At 47.3% G+C, this 12,820-nt stretch overlaps 2 protein-coding genes across 3 annotated transcripts; one reads left to right on the top strand and one right to left on the bottom strand.

Annotated features, from left to right (window-relative positions):
* Positions 1-7: 7 nt before the first annotated feature.
* LOC135435511 (tetratricopeptide repeat protein 17) lies at positions 8-2,268 on the bottom strand. Its single transcript, XM_064692602.1, has one exon. It carries the CDS (start codon positions 2,127-2,129, stop codon positions 726-728), a length of 1,404 nt encoding a protein of 467 aa, XP_064548672.1. The 5' UTR covers positions 2,130-2,268; the 3' UTR covers positions 8-725.
* Positions 2,269-3,044: 776 nt separating this feature from the next.
* On the top strand, positions 3,045-12,544 carry Hmt4-20 (Histone methyltransferase 4-20). Of its 2 annotated transcripts, none has more exons than XM_064692588.1 (3): positions 3,045-3,791; positions 5,738-6,616; positions 7,219-11,866. In XM_064692588.1, the coding sequence occupies exons 2-3, from the start codon at positions 5,756-5,758 to the stop codon at positions 11,254-11,256; spliced, it is 4,899 nt and encodes a 1,632-aa protein (XP_064548658.1). In that variant the 5' UTR covers positions 3,045-3,791; positions 5,738-5,755; the 3' UTR covers positions 11,257-11,866. The 2 variants fall into 2 exon arrangements, with proteins under 2 accessions (XP_064548658.1, XP_064548659.1); XM_064692589.1 differs by lacking the exon at positions 3,045-3,791 and having other exon boundaries at positions 7,219-8,965; positions 11,782-12,544.
* Positions 12,545-12,820: the final 276 nt, after the last annotated feature.

The following is a 12,820-nucleotide window of genomic DNA, read 5'->3' as shown; positions in this document are numbered from 1 at the left end:
ATAAAAAAAAAAATGTTTTAGTTTTAGCTCCTGCTCGATTGAGCAGGATTTGGGCATAGTTATCTTTAGCTCAGCTTAGGGTATTAACATAGTTGTAAGAACTTAATCGAAAAGCTTAATTCGAACTTAGAGGCAAACATCAACTGAATTAAGATTATTTAACATATTAGGAATTTATATATTCTAGCATAAACAATAACTTACAAGTATTAATTATATATATGTACATAGAGATAAAAGAAAACATTGGCAACTTATTAATTCGAATTTAAAAAAGAAACAAGAGGTTCTAGTCCCGACTAGGGGATACCCTGAACCCTCTTCTCCCAACAGGCGATATGGGCATAAAGTGAAAGATACTTGATATATTCTAAAAGCTACGTGTCAAGTTTGCTGACTCTAGCTCATATTATTTTTTATCGATTACTTGGAGACGGGGCAAGTTATCGAATATCGGAAACAAACTCGATCTGCGCGTGCACTAGGAGGACCTACAGCCAAAATTTCAAGTCTCTAGCTCTTATAGGTTTCGAGATCCTTGCGTTCATACAGACGGACGGACGGACGGACGGACGGACAGACAGACATACATTATACCCTTTTTAACCATTTTCAATGGTTGCAGGGTACAAAAAAGGAGACAAACAATTTAAAAGCTAACTTGTGACCCGAAATGTTTTTGCTAGTTGGGGGAATGCATATTGTGTGCAGTTGTGGGCGTGGCTCTACGTGGATTTGATTGCCTTGGCGGGCATCTGGGCCTTGGCCGCCTTCAGCTGCTCGAGATTGAACTGTTTGCGTATCTCGGTGGACACCTGCCGGATGACGCTCTCCGTGTTGGCCATCAGATCGCGTTCAAGGACATCGATGTCAATGTCCTTGCTCTCGAGCCGCATCTGCATGTCCGAGTAGAAGTCACAGAAGAGCACCGGCTCATCGGAGCCATTCGGTGTGCGCGTACTGCAGTATTGGCCGCGCCGATGCAGATCCTCATTGTTGGCCCTGGAGTCGAGGAAGCGGCGCGCGCCCAACGGCAACTGCTGCTGTATGAGCCGCTCATGATGCTGCGATATGCGCTGCTTCAGCTTCTTGAACTCCTTTAGCTCGTTCTTCATGTACTTCACATAGCTGTACATCTTGGCTGTCTTCTTGGTGAGATTCTCCAAGCAGCTTATGAAATTGCGCACCTGCTGTGTGCGCGGCAATGTGCTGGGATCCAGACGTTCGGCCTCATCGAAATGATGCTGCGATCGATTGAAGTCATGCTTCATGGCCAGCGCCGAGGCGAGCACCACATGGTTTTCGGCCACCTGCGGTGCATGCTCGACGGCAGCGCTGAGCATCAGATCCGCATCGGCCAGCCGACCCATCCGAAAGAGTATCGTGCCCAGGCTTAGCAACGGTATATCCTTATGCTCCGGCGGCGCCAGCATTGTGGCCAGACGTGCGCAGGGCAGCGCCTGCAGCGCATTGCCGCGCATCCGCCAATAATAGGAGCTGAGCGTATGGAATTTCCATGAGTCCGGCTGACGGCGCAGTCCCTCCAGCGCAAATCGTCGCGTTAGCTCGACTGTTGCGGTGCCGATATTCGTGTCGTGCTCACGATCCACATACGCCGATTCGAGCACCTCGGGCTGAAAGCTATCGAGATGATCGTATGTGGCTGGTCCCACGCTCAGCTCATGGTAATTGCTGCAAATGGGCTCCAAAGTGCGATCGGTTTTCGTACGTATCGATGCCAGCGGCAATCCCTGCTGGAATTCACGGTGCTCCGGTAAATTGATGCGTTTCAGCTGATCCGGTGTGATTTTCAGATACGACATGCGCTTCTCCAGCAGATAATAGTCCATGGCGCATTTGGCCTGATCGGCTAGATCCTCGCCGAAGCGCATCGAGAAGCGCAAATGCTCGACAATTTGCTCCCGCTTGCGCAGCAGCTCCAAATAGCTGCGCTCCACATACTCATTGTATCGTATCTGCTCCAAGAAGGCGATCAGATTGTGCGGCTCCCGCATAAAGAACGGCGAATCCAATTTCTGTACAATGCGCTCATCCTTCAGCACCCAGTGATTGCTGGCAATCAGCACGTGGATGCAGCAGGCGGCAACTAGATACTGACAGAGTCGCATTATGCATTCGCGAGCGGCGACTTAATCCACGTAATTGCTGTTGGCTGCCGCACGAGTTGCAAGCGAAAACATCTAAGGAGCGGTTTTTTTTTTTTGGATATGTAAATAAACACCGACAACAGTTTGTTTTGCACTTTTGGCCATTTTTAGTGTATTTCACATTAACAGTATTCGCCGCAAAAACGCCGGACTGTAAATATAACAGTAGCATCTTAAGGTACCATGAAAGCCAGTATTGCCACATCGGCACAATCTAGCCTTTTTTAAGTTCAGCGGGCATACTGACATTAAAGTATATATATTTTAAGTGGATATTCCTTGGTACATTATCATAATTTTGTGAACATACCTAAGATGTATGACCATAATAACGTATTCCTTTATCACAAGCAATGCCATAAAATGCACTAAGCTATACATTACAGATGCGAGTTTCAAAAATGTCTATATACAACCGTTGCCGACTCTACTTGGTCTCATCGTACTCATATTTTGCATCATTAAACATTTTAAGATTCGCTCACCTATAATTCCTGCGCAAAACTAAATGAATAAGGATATTTTATAGGTAATTTAGATAAATACAGTATAAATATTTTTAAACTCAAATTTAGCTTTTTTAACCAACTCTCTTCTAGAACTTGCATCTTTTGTTTATCAAAAGTTGGCAACACTGACGAAAGCACTTAGGTTGCGGTTTCGTGTGGCCAAATTTATAAAAACTTTTCTCATTATATCTTTTTTTGTTTAATTTGCTTATTTCTGCATACATAAAAGTTAGTTTGTCTGATAACCTGTTTATGATTCAATGTCCCGGCAAAGATAAACTTGTCTACATGTAGTTCTTTGAAGTGGATTTTTATGTTTGGTATTTTTAAACGAAACATCGGGTATTTTTGCTTTGATCGCTAGCGGTCACACGGCTTGCTACATAAAATGCGAAAAAACGGAATCGCGGAGAGCTGTAACGCGGAATAGTACAATAAAAATAATCGTTAATCGCGAGCGTGTTTTTTTCTTTAACCGCTACACAGCACTTTATTGCTTAATATATTTTCTTCGTCGTTAATTACAACGCGTCTTAAATAGGATAAATATGGGAAAATGAGACGTCGCGTTCATGCGAAGTAGTTGAAAAAGAAGGCACACACACATACAACATACATACGCACGCACGTCGTTGCGAAGGAATATATGTATCTACACATGCATGTGAATGTATGAGTGTGCGCTGGTGTGTGCGGCCGTGTGTGTGTGTCGTGCGTTAGCTACTGAGAGTCTCGACTCCAAAAGAGAGAGAGAGAGAGCGAACAAGAGGAGGGGTGGGGACAGAACGGCGGCGTTTGAGCGTTGAAAAAAAAACGTAAAAATGAACTGGCACAGCCGACGACGACTACTACAAAACAAACGCCAAAGTACGTACTATGTTCTACTACGGCTACAACTGTGATATTTGGATATAAAGCCGCCCCGCACCGAAAAAAAACAAGCTCCGTACGTGTATACGTACGCTTGTGTCTCTGCCGCTGGACGACGGAAAGAAAGAAAAAGAAAAAACTAGAGCTATCGAAGCAACAGACAAAGCGGCATCATCCAGAATCGAAAGAAGCAGACACAGCAGCAGCAGCACCACCACCACCACCTCAGTGAATATTATTAAAGGTACGTACATACGTACATGTGTATATGTGTAATAGGCGCCGCCATTTTCCGTGTGATCCATGTAACAAGCTGAAAGAAAAAAAAACCTGGACCTAGGGTTGGCAATGTGCGCATTAAAATCAATCTGAGCATTGTCTACAGCTTACAATTGGGTCCATATACGACATGGAGCTCCCCATTTAGGTCACAATAAACAATTGCCGATATGTTTTGCAATTGTTGTCAATTCGCCGAGTTGAAACTTGCAATGTTTGTTGCTGCAAAACACTTGACAACCCTGCAGCCTTTTTCTTTGTTGACATTTTCGCTTGTGTGTGTGTGCGTGTATGTGTGACTGTGTGAGTTGTGCCTGAAGTGTAGCAGCGATAGTGCTGCCACAAATCTACAATTTTTGTCCGGCCCTATATGAACTAGTGCTACAATGCGTCTTAATTTGCATTTTAACTAGCGCTTGAAATGAAAACACAAAATAAACGATTAGCCAATTTACCGACATTTACTTTTCCAAAAGTGGCAACCTTGCGCAGGTCACTCTCATTTATTTTGAGTCTGCAATGCGCATGAGTGCATAGTTGCTCTCGCTCTCGCACCCAAGCGAATGCATGTGTGCTGCTTTCTTGTGAACAGCTGAGAGCTGCAGCAGCTTTTGGGCACCAATAAAATACACACACACACACATATATATATATATATAACTCACGCACACATATTTGCAATTATTGCAGCAGTGACAATACAACAAAGCCGCAAGGCGTTGTAAAATTTTTTTTGCCTATTGGCTCTGTAAGTTTGACTGTGTGAGTTGTGCGTGTTGTGCAAAATTAACCCATAACCGTTTCGCATTGTTTTTTTTTTTGTTTTGGCCTGAAACCTAACGAAATAATATTAATGCTTTCATTACACATGTGCTTCCATGTTAATTGATTTTTGTTTTGCACGTGTATAAGTGCCGAGAGAGTGGTCAGCAGAGAGGGAGAGAGAGCGAACGAACGCGTGCCGTCTGTCGACCTCGCATCTTTTCCTCTTTCCATCCACCCACAGCCGCATCGCAGGGCGAAGCCATAAAATAATTTTCAAATCAAGTTGAATGTGCAAATTGCATTTATGATTTATAAAAATGATTGCACGCAGTATGTACTGTACGTATGCTCGGCAGAGATTTTCTGCGTTCCTTTGTGCATCGTTAGCCGTCTTGCTGGGTTCTCGCTCTGGCTCGCAAATTGTGTACGCTTATCATTTATCAGCGGCGTCAGCAGAAACAACTTTTGCTTTTGAGAGCTTTTCTGTAAATTCGAGTGTGCGTCTTTGTGTGCGTGTGTGTGTGTGCGCGAATATTCTGTGCCTGGAGTCAATGTTGCCATCTCGTTTGTTTCTATATAAAATTACGTACGGCTTCAATGTGTTATAGTTTGGGTTTTTTTGCAAGCTCAAAGTGGACAAGGCAATTGAAACATATTTATGTTCATATTTTCTGCATGACCATGACATGCATTAAGCCAAATATGTAATGTGGCATTCATGTAAAATTACAACAAAGGGTCAATTGCTGATGAGAAGTAGCAGTCTTTTGCACTCTTTCTATCTTTTTCACTCTCACTTCGGTTCGAAAGCAAGTTGCCATATCTTTAAAATCATTGAAATGAATGCTGGCTAGTACGCTGAGCATGAAAAACCAAAAAAAAAAATACCGAATTCATGAAAAAATTGACTTATTTTTAGACTACGTCAAGTTTTTGTTTATGCGTAGTAAAAGCCGGCAAATAAATGATGAGAAAAAATAATGCGACACAGCGATTCGATTTTCAAATAGTGAGCTGGCCACACTGTTGCTTGAAATTCAAAAGAAAATACAATAGTTTAAGCAAAAATGTTGTTAAAAATAATTTAAATAATTGTTTTTGCCTGTATTTATGTGTTTTTAATTGTATGCCCGTTACTGTTTACAGACTGCACACATATACAGAATGGTCGTCGGCTCGAATCATACGCGGCGCAGTGAAACTGCCGGCAGATACGCAAACAGCAGCAGCAACAACAACAACAACAGCAACAGCAGCGGCAGCAACACCACGAATAGCAGCGGCAGCAACAACAACAATTCCACCAGCTCAACGTCTTCAATTGCAAACGCATCCTCAGCGGCGGCGGCGACGTTGTCGTCGTCGTCGTCGTCGTCAATGTCACACAACAACAATAACAATAATAACAACAAAAGCCAAAACTCAACTCTTAACAACAACAGCAGCAGCAGCAGCAGCAACTCACATCAGCAGCAGCATCATCATCATCATCATCATCATCAGCACAATCATCATCATTACCAGTCGCAGCAGCAACAGAGCACAACGCATCATAGTTCCGCATCAGCACCGGCAACATCTTCATTATCGTCAGTATCATCATCAGCATCGTCAACAGCATCATCGACAACAACAACAACAACATCATCATCATCATCATCGCATGGCGCTGGAGGCGGCGGCAGTGGGGCGGTTCATGTGGCTGTTGGCAGCCTTAACGGTTGCAACGGCAGCGCCGTCAGTCGGCTATCACAATCGACGGGCATGTCGCCCCGTGAGCTGTCCGAGAACGATGACCTGGCCACATCGCTAATACTGGATCCGCATTTGGGCTTTCAGACGCACAAAATGAATATACGATTTAGGCCCCTCAAAGTGGATACACAGCAGCTAAAGGCGATTGTCGATGAATTTATACACACCCAAAACTATGACATTGCCATACAGCGCATCTACGATGGGCCCTGGATACCGCGCCATCTCAAGAATAAAAACAAAATTGCCACCAAGCGGTTGCACGATCACGTAAGTAGTCATAACAATAATTCGCAAATTGTCTTGAGATGTTGATATTTGATTATCGATCAAAACTGTTCGACTAATGCGTGTTATCGTTCTTCTGCAAGCTAATGGAGCAACATACCCTTTGTTCAGAGCATCAGAGCTGCTGCCGATTACTGTCGCTAAATAGATCGATATTTATCGATTTATGTATGCTAGATAAACGGCGCTGTAGAGCTGTATACGAGAACTTTCATTCAAAATTTTGCAGTCTTTAGTTATGATGTGCCCTCGAAATCGAAACAGTTATATATACGTACATACTTTATCGGACCGAATAGATCGATAACATATTCGATACATTATTGAGTGCGAGAAACTGTTTTAAATTTGATATATTCATTATTTCTTCAGTTCGTATCGTATATCGACGATTGTGCTCATTAACAACAGTGACAATAATTAATCGATCAACCGAAAATTGCTCACCGAACAAATATGCTTTATAATATCAACATCTGTGAGATGCTCTCTCTCTCTCCCTTTCTCTCCCTCTCTCTCTCTCTCTCTCTCTCTGTCTGCGGAACACACTAATAAGACAAACTCTTTATCCCATTGCCGATTAGATTGTTCGCTATTTGCGTGTGTTCGACAAGGACAGCGGCTTTGCGATCGAGGCATGCTATCGCTATTCACTGGAGGAGCAGCGCGGCGCCAAGATCAGCTCGACGAAACGCTGGTCGAAGAACGAAAAAATCGAATGCCTTGTCGGCTGCATTGCCGAGCTGACGGAGGCCGAGGAGGCGGCATTGCTGCATTCGGGCAAAAATGATTTCTCCGTAATGTACAGCTGCCGGAAGAACTGTGCCCAGCTCTGGCTGGGACCAGCCGCCTATATCAATCACGATTGTCGGGCCAATTGCAAGTTTTTGGCGACGGGCCGTGACACCGCCTGCGTTAAGGTGCTGCGCGACATTGAGGTCGGCGAGGAGATAACCTGTTTCTATGGCGAGGATTTCTTTGGGGACAGCAATCGTTATTGCGAGTGCGAGACATGCGAACGACGCGGCACTGGTGCCTTTGCCGGCAAACATTCGGCCAATCAGCTGAACGAGGCGATGCTCGGACTGACAAACGGCCTCGGCTTGGGCCTCGGACTCGGACTGGGCGCCGCCGGCAGCGCCAACGGCGGTGGCTATCGTTTGCGCGAAACGGACAATCGCATCAATCGCATCAAGAGTCGCGCCAACAGCACCAACAGCACCTCCAACAGCAACAGCAACGACAGCAGCAGCAATACGGGCAACGTGGCCAACAACAACAGCAGCAGCAACAATAGTATTGCCGCAGCTGCAGTTGCACAAACTGGTGCTGCGGTGCGGCCCAAGAGCAGCAGCCTAGAGCTGAACGCTGTCGCCCTAATGGACAAGAAGCTGCCTAATGTCGTTGTCTCGCCGCTGACCATGAAGGAGCTGCGCCAGAAGGGCATGACCAAGTACGATGCCGAAATGATAATGGCCAATGCGGCATATCATCAGCAGCAGCAGCAGCACCATCATCACCAGCATCATCACCAGCATCAGCACCATCTTCATCATCATCAGCAATATCACACACACCTGCCACACACAGCTGCAGCAGCAGCAGCAGCAGCAGCTGCCGGCGGCAGCAGCAATGCAGAGGCTGCCAGCCAGGCAACGGCCATGCAGAAGCCGCAAGCAGCCGCCGAGCTGAGCAACGGGCGCGCCATCATCAGCACGCTCCGGAAGTCGATGCGCGTGAATAGCACCAGCAGCAGCATATCCACAGCCTCCACGGACGAGCCGCTGGCCAGCTATGCTCCAACAACAGCAGCAGCAGCAGCAGCAACTGTTGCAGCCATAGCCAAGGCACCTGTTGTGCTAATGCCGCGCTATAAGCCAGCTGCTGTTGCCGCCGTGCTGCAGCAGCAGCAACAACAGCAGCAGCAGCGCCAGCAACAGCGTCAGCTGCGGCGCAGCGAGCGCCAGACGCAGCGGCAAAAGGTCAGCATGGACACGACACAGCTGCTGGGCAAAAATCTAACGGACAGCGAGAGCAGCGACACGGATTTGCAGCAGCAGCAACATCTACAGCAGCAGCCGCATAGGACCTATGCGCGCAGGGAGGGGGCAGCTGATGCAGCAGCAGCAGCAACGGGCTCCTCAACGCTGGAGAAGCGCGTGACACGCAACAGCGCCGGACGCGCAGCCGCCGCGGCAGCTGCAGCAGCGGCAGCAACAGCAGCAGCAACAGCAGCAATAACAATAAACAACAACACAGCAACAATAACTGCCCACAACAACAACAGCAGCAACAGCAGCAGCAGCAACATAAAAACAACGATTACAAATTGTAATAATTTAAATATTAGTAATAGCTGTAGAAATTATGTTAGCGCTAGATTTAGTGAACGCAAGCTGAAGCCGAGCGAGCCGGCAACGGCAGCGGCGGCGGCGACGACGGCGACGACGACGGCGGCTTCGTTAGCAAACCTGGCGCTGCCCTCGTCGTCAAACTGCTCGCCAGGCGAGCAGCAGCAACAACAGCAACAACAACAACAACAGCAGCAGCAGCAGCAGCAGCAGGCAACGGCAGCAGCAGCAGCAGCAACAACACGCAGTCGCAGCAGCAGTCCCGCCTATAAAAAGAACCTCATCTCCAGCTTTGAGCAATCCAGCGGCGGCGGCGGCAACGCCGCAGCCAAACGTCAGGCAACAGCAGCAACAGCTGCCGTGGATGTTGCCACAGAGCCGGGCAAGCAGAAGCGCAGCCGACGCGCCGCCGCTTTGGCCGCCGCCCAGCACATACACTGCGACGCAGTTGCCGGCGTCCTGCAGCGCAAGCGACATCAGACGGCAGCAACAGCAGCAGCAGCAACAACAACGGCAACAAGTGGCAGTGGCAGCAGCAGCAGCAGCGCTGTGGAGCCGCTTTTGAAGACGCCCGAGCGACGACTGAAGCTGACGCTGCGCATGAAGCGCTCGCCCATATTGGACGAGGTCTTTGAGCTGGGCACCAGCCTCGGCGAGGATCGGCAGCATGCCCTGCAAAATGGACACGGCGGCGGTCGAGCCAGCCAAGCGGCCAGCGCGCACAGCAGCAACAGCAATAGCAGCGGCGGCGGCGGCGGCATCGTCGGACGAAGCAACAGCAGCAACAGTGCCAGCGGCGGAGGCGGCGGCGGCGGCAACAACAACAACAACAATGCGCTGCGCAATGCCAGCAGCAGCAGCGGCGGCATTGAGTATGAAATTCTGCGCATGGAGGGCATATCAGAGCATGGCAACGATGATGATGATGATGAGGAGGAGGGGGAGGAGGAGGAGGAGGATGAGGATGACGACGACGACGACGACGAGGAAGCCGAAGAGGAAGAGGAGGAGCAGGAGCTGGAAGAAGAAGAAGAGGGCGATGAGCTCGAACAAGAGCAGCAGCAGCAGCAGCCGCAGCAGCAGCAGGAAGCGGCTGGCAGCGATGCCTCCGACTGGCGCTACACTGAAAAAACACGACGCAGTCGGCGCAGCGCCCAAAGCGCCGCCAGCACGCCGCCTCCACCGCCGCCGCCCCAGGTTGCCAGCAGCAGCAGCAGCATCTATGGCACGCCACAGAAGAAGCGACTGCGCCTGATCTTTGGCAACGAGTCGCACACAATAGACATTCCACCAGCAAGCACAACAGCAACTGTTGCAGCTGAGGCGGCAGCAGCAGCAGCTGCACCTGTTGGCAGCGGCATCGATGAGCTCAACAGCAGCGGCGGCGGCAGCGGCGGTGGTGATGAATCCCTTAATGCTTCCTATGCCAGCAGCAGCAGCAGCGGTGCCACCGGCAGCGGCAGCGGCACCAGCATGACCGTGAACACCTCCTCGCTGAACAGCACGCCCACATCCACCGCCTCGTTGGGCAACAACGATCGAAGCGAACTCGAGGCGGCAACAACAACATCCGCTGCTGCTGCTGGTGCTGCTGGTGATGCAACGGCAAGAGCTGCAGTTGCAGCTGCAGATTCACCCACATCGACCACATCCAGCGTCGGCTCGTTCCAATCGGCCTGCACCTCAACAACCAATTTCTTCACGCGCTCCAAGTCTCCCAGCAGCTACCAGCTGAACGGCGGCAGTCGCAGCAACAGCAGCAACTACATGCCCTATTATCAGCAACAGCAGCAGCAGCAACAGCAGCAACAACAGCAGCAACAACAGCAGCAGCAGCAATTGTGCAAATTTAGCAGCAACAGCAGCAGCAAGCGCGCTGCGGAGCAGGCGCAGGCCGTGGTCAGTAGCAGCAGCAGCAGCAGCAGCTGTAGCGTGGGTAACAATAGCAACAGTAATAGCAACAACAGCAATAGCTCGACAATGGGCAGCAGCAACAGCGCAACTGTTGCCGCGAGCAGCGTTTCCAGCACTCACGCCTTTCTGCCTCAGGCTTTGACCATGCCCAAGCACACGTTTGGCACCTGTGCCCTGCTGGCCCCCACAAGCTTTGCCAACCTGCAGCAGCAGCAGCAACAGCAGCAGCAGCAGCAGCTGCCGACATCCAAGCTGGCAGCTGAGCAACAGCAGCTGCCCACATCCTCGTCGCCGCAGCATCACCAACATCAGCAGCAGCAACAACAACAACAACAACAACAACATAGCAACAAATAACCAACGACTGATCTCTATGCGAATTGACTGCGCTGCTGCCATTGCCAACAACAACAACAACTGCAACAGCAACAACAATTAGATAACATTTATTTAAGAATATCGCCGCAGCCGCCTGCCCTTGCCTGCTGCTAGCCCTAAAGCTGCAATCCCTTAAGTAGCGTTAGGTCGTCTCTGTGTGCGTGTGTGTCTGTGTGTGTTCATTCATATGCCTCGGCAGTGTGGCAACTCTGTCTGCATATAAGGGGGGGGGGGGGGGGGTGAGTCCGTTATAAGAGCATAAGAGCTTTGCGTAAATGTGTATGTTTTAGGTAGTCAATACCCAAGAAGAAGAAGAAAAAAACAAAAGCAAAAAACAAAAATCATGATCAGGCAAACAATAGCAATAATAACAATAACAACAACAACAACAAAAGTCTGTTTTAGCAAATCTTTGATTATACATTTCTTGTTTGCTTTTTTTTCCATTTCTCTCTCCCTCTTTTTCTCTTTCTCTCTCTCTCTCTCTCTCTCTTGCCATTGCAGATGGATATTTAAAGCATAAATGTAGCAAAAAAGCGTGTGTTAAACAAATTGTTGCAGTTGGTGGTGGTGGTGGTAATGATATTGATATTGATAATGAGCAACATAATAAGATTAATATAACTAATAATAATAATAATACCGATTACAATAATTCTAATGGTAACAGCAGCAGCAGCAGCAGCAGCAGCAACAACATAGTTAAAAAATTAAGAATAGAATTAAAACGCATACAAATCATGTACAGTTGAAATGATACAAAACGAATTGCTAAAAACGTTACACGGTTAACAAAGCGGCGCGTCAGCAGAGACAACAGTAACAACCAGCGCCAGCGCAGCAGCAGCAGCAGCAACAACAGCAGCGACAACAACAACAAGAACAACAGTTACAACAGCAAGGAGTATGTTGCCATTGATCGGAGCAGAGAGGCACATACGAGGAGCGCAACAAATAGAAAATGTTGCTGCCCTGCTCTCTCGCTCTTTCTTCCAGCTGTGAACGAAGAAGCGAAGTAAAAATGAAAAATATAAATTCAAAACGTATAACAAAAAATATATTCTAAATGCACATTAACAGACAACAAACACACATACACACACACATACACAGCCACATGCACACCGACATACACAGACACAACCACAAACGCAATTAGCAGCGGTTTTAGAAGCCTTACGACTAAAGTTAAATTAAATTAAAAAGAAAACAAAAAAAAACAATATTAAAAAAAAAAGGAATAAAAATAACAAATTATAGATGATATGTGTAAATGAAACGAGAGAAAAACAACAACAACAAATAGCAGCAAACAAATAACAAAAACAATAGCAACAAAGCAATATATATATACATACAAACACATATATATATATATATTATATACATACACATAGAAATTCAATTATACATACTTATATATATATATATGTATATAAATATATATATTTGCAAGCATAGCAAACCAAATTCATTTCACACAAACAAATTAAATGTATATAAAAACGCGAAATTACAAAATAACAAAAAAAAAACAAAATAC

This window comes from Drosophila montana, unplaced genomic scaffold, assembly GCF_035044405.1.
Source record: "Drosophila montana isolate Dmon_TW-CO22-7 unplaced genomic scaffold, ASM3504440v1 contig_3626_1, whole genome shotgun sequence".
NCBI lineage: Eukaryota > Metazoa > Arthropoda > Insecta > Diptera > Drosophilidae > Drosophila > Drosophila montana.
Note: the sequence above shows the minus strand (reverse complement) of the source record. Positions and strands in the feature narration are given on the sequence as shown.

Excerpts from the sequence above, each read along its gene's own strand:
- LOC135435511 (XM_064692602.1), bottom strand. The coding sequence starts at position 2,129 with ATGCGACTCTGTCAGTATCTAGTTGCCGCCTGCTGCATCCACGTGCTG.
- Hmt4-20 (XM_064692588.1), top strand. The coding sequence starts at position 5,756 with ATGGTCGTCGGCTCGAATCATACGCGGCGCAGTGAAACTGCCGGCAGA. Across the intron at positions 6,617-7,218 it reads CCAAGCGGTTGCACGATCAC|ATTGTTCGCTATTTGCGTGT; the intron begins GTAAGTAGTCAT and ends ATTGCCGATTAG.